This window comes from Debaryomyces fabryi (assembly GCF_001447935.2).
Source record: "Debaryomyces fabryi strain CBS 789 chromosome Unknown contig00276, whole genome shotgun sequence".
Taxonomy (NCBI): Eukaryota; Fungi; Ascomycota; class Pichiomycetes; order Serinales; family Debaryomycetaceae; genus Debaryomyces; species Debaryomyces fabryi.
Window position 1 is genome coordinate 1 of NW_015385702.1, and position 6,941 is coordinate 6,941.

General features: G+C 32.9%; 5 protein-coding genes across 5 annotated transcripts; 2 read left to right on the forward strand and 3 right to left on the reverse strand.

Moving 5' to 3' along the window:
- Window positions 1-23: 23 nt before the first annotated feature.
- On the reverse strand, window positions 24-887 carry AC631_05770 (protein kinase; the record flags this gene model as incomplete). The annotated part of the gene is made up of 1 exon (XM_015614599.1): window positions 24-887. A coding segment is annotated over one exon (864 nt), but the record flags the coding sequence as incomplete, so codon positions are not given.
- A 205-nt stretch (window positions 888-1,092) lies between these two features.
- On the forward strand, window positions 1,093-1,880 carry AC631_05771 (uncharacterized protein; the record flags this gene model as incomplete). The annotated part of the gene is made up of 2 exons (XM_015614600.1): window positions 1,093-1,131; window positions 1,197-1,880. The coding sequence occupies 2 exons, from the start codon at window positions 1,093-1,095 to the stop codon at window positions 1,878-1,880; spliced, it is 723 nt and encodes a 240-aa protein (XP_015464570.1).
- A 198-nt stretch (window positions 1,881-2,078) lies between these two features.
- On the forward strand, window positions 2,079-4,001 carry AC631_05772 (TLD domain-containing protein; the record flags this gene model as incomplete). The annotated part of the gene is made up of 1 exon (XM_015614601.1): window positions 2,079-4,001. One exon carries the CDS (start codon window positions 2,079-2,081, stop codon window positions 3,999-4,001), a length of 1,923 nt encoding a protein of 640 aa, XP_015464571.1.
- A 208-nt stretch (window positions 4,002-4,209) lies between these two features.
- Window positions 4,210-6,009, reverse strand: UBA2 (E1 ubiquitin-activating protein; the record flags this gene model as incomplete). The annotated part of the gene is made up of 1 exon (XM_015614602.1): window positions 4,210-6,009. One exon carries the CDS (start codon window positions 6,007-6,009, stop codon window positions 4,210-4,212), a length of 1,800 nt encoding a protein of 599 aa, XP_015464572.1.
- A 392-nt stretch (window positions 6,010-6,401) lies between these two features.
- On the reverse strand, window positions 6,402-6,836 carry DPM1 (dolichyl-phosphate beta-D-mannosyltransferase; the record flags this gene model as incomplete). The annotated part of the gene is made up of 1 exon (XM_015614603.1): window positions 6,402-6,836. One exon carries the CDS (start codon window positions 6,834-6,836, stop codon window positions 6,402-6,404), a length of 435 nt encoding a protein of 144 aa, XP_015464573.1.
- Between the last annotated feature and the right edge of the window lie 105 nt (window positions 6,837-6,941).

Genomic DNA, 6,941 nt, shown 5'->3' on the forward strand with positions numbered 1-6,941 from the left:
TTTCTAGTAAAAAAATCATTAACATTCTTGATATCCATTCTCAAGAAATCTAATGCCATAGGATGTTCTGGCTCGACTGATTGCGAAACATCGATGATATATAATTTGTCATTATGGACAATTGAGTTGTACTCACTTAAATCTGCATGCACTAACCTGCATTCCTGATACATTCTTCTCATATAATACAACATTTGATGATAGTAGTGTACAATTTCTTCAACGTCTTTAAATGGGTGATCTTTGAGTTTAGGAGAAGGTTGAGCGTTACCCTTTGTTAAGTATTCCATCACCAAAACATGAGACCTCAATTCTATTGGTTCAGGACACGGAATACCATTCAAATACAACCGCTTTAAATTACGAAATTCCTTCTCTGCCCACACTTTGACCATTTTTCTAGGATTACTTTGGTTCTTCGTATTTCTGAATCGAAACTCTCCATCTACGTATCTTTCTCTGTCTTTGAAGACTAAAATCGAAGTCTTATAAATTTTTACTGCATACTCTCTATCCGAAACTTCTGGATTTTCATGGTCTCCATGGTAAACATTAGCTTCCTTACCTGTACTGATGCATCCATTTATTCTTGATAAAACACCTTTATTGATAATCTTTGCAAGAAATCTCATGGTTCTAGGGTCCAATACCTGTTCAACCGTAGCCCTATTTGCTCTGTCTTTCGTTACTTTTGTACCTTTCTTTATATCTTCAGTTTTAATCTTGTCCGAGTATTTAGCAATAATTTCACCTTTATCTGTTATAGTCTTCGATTTACCACTATCATTTTGACCTTCTGATATTTCAAATTCACTGTCCGAAGAATCAGTATCTGAAGAATAAACTTCGATATCCTTAACTTTCTCAGTTATGTCGTTCATTGACATTCTATATTTTGCTATTTTAAACTCTATAATAAGCTGGGAAATTGATATATCTATTATGCTAAATTCTATATCAGGTAAATTTTTTTTTGCGTGAGATGATCTACTAAACTCAAAATCGATCTTTTTATGAAGATATAAAAGTTTATCTGATACAAAATATTTTGAAATCAATACGGAAGATTCAGGAATTGTCAAGGTTGTAAAGATGACACTTTCTTCTCAACTTAATCAAATTTTACCGCAAGTAAGTAAGAAAAACATTTGAAAATGAAAATTATGAATGGAGACAACTAACAAGGTACCGTTTAGAAATTTTTTGGGTTTGTTCCTCTCTATATAGGAGTTGAATTAATCTTAGCTGTTGCAATAATAAACAAAGCAGGAGGTGTCTATGGTATTTTATCAATTATTACAGGGCACCCCTTAAATTTTTGGCAATGGCTCTATAACATATTAGCTATATTGGTCTTACCATCCTACATATCCGGACTCATACATTTAAAGAATAGAAAGAATAACACAAGAAAATTATCATTGGCATGTTTAATTTACGTGGTAGATTCAGTCATTGGATTATTGTATACCTATTATTTCATATATTTCTGGTTTAGCCGAGAAGACAATAATCCCACTGCTGATCCCCTCAGTCAGAGAGACAATATCATCGCAGATGAAGTGATTTCTCCTTCTTCAACTCAAGATTTAAACGTATTAGCTTCGCAATCTGCTTCTCCTGGAAGAGAATTGTTTTTAACGGTAAGCAGCACTATCATTATTACCGGCATTAGATTTTACTTTACTTTAGTCGTGCTTTCATTTACTAAGGCATTATTAAAGCAAGATCTGCTTAACATGAAGTATGATGATGGAAATACGGAAGATGATGAAGATCAACTCTTATCTGGTGACGACGGCATTGCTTCTAAGTATAAGAAGTATATGTATAATTTAGAGATAAAATCAAAAGAAATTTTACGTAACTTTTTTAGCTAAATGTCTCCTATGTATATATCGATATATCTTAATAACTTCATTAATAATAATAATAATAATAATTAATAATAATAATAATCTTGGCTATTAGCAAGGTAATATGAGGATCAAAGTCGCATTTCTAAATCGCAAGATATCAAGATAAGATTAAAACCCTCAAAGCATTCAATTTTTCGTAAATGAACATAGTCATTGGAGATGGGTCAGGGTTTGAGTAAAACTAATGAAGGCGAGAAGAACTTACACGTTACTCTGAAGCAATTCAAGAAGGATAAAATCTTAGAGTATTTTAACATTCAAAACCATTTACAGTTTCGTCCTGTTGAAATAAGAGCAATTACATCAAAACTAGGTGTAAAGAATCTTAAAGAAAAGTCTGGTATTACAATAGATGACTTAGCTTATTTACTTCCAATAATAAGAGATGAAGATATTGAATGTCTAGACGAAAACATTTGCTACGTTCTTAATATATTAAGCAATTCTTTTAAAGTCATCGGAAACTTTCCATTTCTTCAAAGTGAGGTACCACCTAAGCTAAGCATTGAAAATTTGATGAAGTCTGCTTTATTTCATACGGGGAGATATAAGAAATTATTAAATGCGGATTATGACTATCTAAAATTGGTCTTTATATCGTTGAGTGACATTAACAAAGCTTATCTCAAAGAAAAGTCTAGCTCTAGTAGTAATAGTAGTAATAACGAAGAAGATTTATCCTATAATCTAGATGTTAAAGATTTTTCGTCAGACGATGACGAAAGCATCTTATCACGAAAAATCAGCTGGAGCACCTTCAGTGTTATACAATCGTTTGATGACATTGATTTGGATTCCATATATATTGAAGGGTACGATTTAATGCAATTGCTAACCTTTTTTTTAATCCTTTCATCTGTTCCTGAAATGAATCATACGCGAATGCAAGAACATGTCTCAAAGAACATTACTAGATGGTCTGACTTTGAAAGTTACAGTTTGAGCATAATGAGATATATAAGTTTGGATATTAACTTAAAAAATATTAAAACTACGAAGATTTCATATGAAGATTTTAAAAGAGGAATTTCCAATGGCTTACCAGCATTTTTCACGAACTCGTGGACGAAAATCTTTAAAAATGGTTTCCTCTCTTCGGTGAATACTGCTGTTGTACAGAATTCTAATCAGGCTTCAGAGCTTCGTGAAGAGGCGATTGATAATGAAGCTCCCCAGGCTCATAAGATAACTCCTAAATTTGTGGAATCAAAGCTTATTAATGATGCGTCCATCTCAGTAATTTCAATGTGTTTGAATAATATGAAGTCTAACGTAAGTATCACGACACAAAATTTAATCAAATTGTATTCTGGATCAGAATCGGGTTTTTCTATTAGGTCATTGGAGCTGAAGATTTTCAAATGGCAAGCACCTACACTATTAATTGTTTCAGGCAAAAGGGTGAAAAGTAAAACTATGAAACATAATAACAGATATATTCAGTTTAATGAAATGTACCCACTGTATTTCAGATCTCTGGAAAATCCAAAGAAAGAATGGCAAGATGATAATGATAGGATAACATACGCTGTTATTATTAATCTGCCTTGGAAAAATTCCAATAAACACAATTTTGGTGATGAAAATACCATGATTTTTAACCTCCTGCCCAGATTAGACTTTTATAAAAGTGTCCATAACCCAGTACTAGATGGTAAGCTGGTATATTTCAATAATTTGGGCATGGGGTTAGGTTTTGGGAATAATCAACCGATAAATAAGAATACTATAAAGAAGCTTTTACCCGGTGATGTTTCCTTAACAATTGAATCGAATTTGGAATTTGCAATTTTCAGGCATATCTCGTCACCCAATTCCAATGCTGCCTCTTACTTCCAGAAATCGAAGCAAAATGAAATATCATTAGAAGATTTCGAAGATAGATTCATGATTAGTGACTTGGAAGTTTGGGGCATAGGCTCTACCAAAGAGTTGCAAGAACAAAGGAAACAATGGGCGTGGGAGGAAAAGCAAGCTGAGGCGAGACAGAGTGTCAACTTACGAGGATTAGGAGAAGAGCGGGCATTCTTAGAGATGGTTGGTCTTGTTGGAAACAACAATTCTAATGGTGGTTCCATGTAATTAATGATGAAATGAATTTAAAATGGTAACGAATATAAATGCATATTTTTCTGTTCATACACATAATATGATATACTGAATTGATAATTGTAGTAGTATTTCTTAGGTAATAATCAAAAAAATGAGCAGAATAGTTATATAAAGAACTATTCAATATACTCAGATAATTAATATACAGCATAAATACGATATACATAAAAGATGGATATTACACTTTGAACTTTTTGCCGTTGGCTTCCAAGGGTTCAGCCTTACGTTTTTTCGACTCAGAGTCCTCGTTGTCGTTGATGATCAACTCTTCTTCATCTTCGATCATTATAGCATCATCTTGGGTTATTATTTCTTTGTATTGATCTTCTTCATTTTCCTCTGGTATACCAACGTTTTGTTTCTTCGGACGTAACTTTATTATTGGTAAATTACTTGAATCTACAGGAGCAGTATTAATGTACAATTCCATATTTTCAAGAATATCATCTTCATCTTGAACTAAAAGTAGTTCGCCATTCCTAAATCCATTTATCTCACTCAATTTTTTATCTAAATTGTCATCAAAGTCAAAATCATAGATTAACTTCGACTGACCTAGAATTATGGAAACATCGTCATTGTACCCGTAAGAATGGATTAACTTGTCTACCAAATCCTTTAAGGTCCATGTGTTTAGTTCGTCTTCATTTAGGTTAAGCAATCCTCTGGAAAGTGAGCAACTTGGGCACTGATCTCCTGGACCAACTAATGATGCTGAAGTGATATATTTGTTAGGTCTGATACTGACAAATACGGTAGATGAATCACTCAGTATATTACCAAAATCATTGTTTTCAACTTGAGATTTATAAAAGCTTAATGCTCCCAAACTTGAGAAGCCAGATATTATAGCATTTGTTGTTGCTATAGCTGGTATAATGTTCCCTGCTATTTGCTTGATATCAAACTTACTCTTCACCTCAATATTAAATATACTACATCTAATGTTCGCTGCAGCCACCACGAAATTAAGAGTATCTTCATCGTCCTTATCAAATGAAACAAAGGTTTCCGATTCATTCAATCGTTTCTGTAAATTTTCGCTAGATTTATAAAAAACATATAAGTTTTCTACCAATGACCATACCTGGGTATCTCTGTTAATTATATTTTCATTTGCTTTATCAGATAATAAGCTGCTTAACTCGTGCGCATAAGATTCATCAAACTGCAACGGAACGGGCTTCACTCTTGTTTTCCACAAAGAATCAATACGCAACAATCTTTCAATATCAACCTTAAATATTTTTATAATAGTTCTATGAATGAATTGCTTGCGGTCGTCTAATTCTGGCGCTTTTATCAATTGGCGCAATTCACTCAATTCGTTACTTTCTTTCAACATATTTTCAATTTCCTGTTTATCATTCGTTTCTTCCTCTAATTTCTTACGTTGTTGCTCTTTGGATTGTTCTGTTGTTACAGTAGATGAGGATTCATCAAAAAGTTGGTGAAACAAAAATTCTTTTGCCCAAGTAATACAGTGAACAGGTTGTGAAGGAGTTGATCTAATTGTACAGACTGGATATGTCTTTGGAGTAGCCTTTGCTTGACATTCAAAGCATTCACTATAATAAGGAAATATAGGTTGAACTTGACCATCGTATCCAGTTGTTCCACTTTCCATTAATGGTTTTTTCAAGAAAAGACACATCTTGTTCACATATCTTCTAGCTTCCAAATTGTCCAATGCATTAAAAACATAGCTAAACTGATCCCACCATGCTATTGGAAACTGATTTGTATCCATGATGTTGCCATGATGTGGGACTAATTTGGTATTATGATAATTAAACGCCTCGACTGCTTTCACCACAGTTAACGACTTGGACTTATCTATATCTTTTGGTCGAAATAAAAATTGCCTATTTAAATTTGATAAAGTAATAGTATCAAGATCAACTATGTGTATTTCACCATATTGGGATAGGACCAAGTTCTTCAATAATTCACATCCTATTCCACCAGCTCCAACCATTAAAACATTAGCCTAAAATGTTAGTCTCAACTTTAATTAAAATATATTAATTTTAAATACATACTTTTTTAATATTATTACAACGATCTTCACCCAAGATCTTCTTTAAATAAGTATCTTTCGCCATTGATAATATGTCTTAATCTTAGAGACATATTTTAATCTTCATCAATCTTTGAATTTTTCAATCAATTCGCGAGACATGTTTACTCACTAAGATAAACCAGTTAAAATAATAGGAATATTATTAATATATATATATATATTCATAGATTTAAAATGAAGGAACTAAAAGTGCTAAATACAGCATTTTGATTTAATAGTATAAGCTATAAAAAAAAGCGTCAGTGGGTTTTCATGCAAAAGATACAAGATATATCCAAATTCTGCGTTTAAACACTAGTAAATAATGACCAAACACCCTTCAAATAGCCCACAATTTCATCACCACCCAACTTTGATTCACCATATAATCTGTCCACAAAGTTAATTGGAACTTCACCGACGCTGTATCCTAAGGCCTTTGCTCTAACCATCATTTCCATTTGAAAAACGTAACCTTTTGATTTAGTCTCATCGATGACCTTAGCTAATACTTGTTTTTTGTACAATCTAAATGATCCTGTCAAGTCAGATACACCAGGTCTTAATACTGTAGCAGCCAAAAAGTTGGCACCTCTAGAAACCAATTTTCTCTTTAAATCCCAACCAAAAACACCACCATCGCCTGCATATCTAGTACCAGTTACAATGTCGTAATCTTGCTCTTTCTGTTTGGCAATGAATTTTGGAATTGCTTCTGGGTGATGAGAGAAATCAGCATCCATAATAATAACATAGTTACCAGTGACAAATTGTAAACCATGAACATACGCAGTTCCTAATCCTAGTTTTCCAGCCCTGGCTCTTAATTGAATATGCTGCTCACCAAA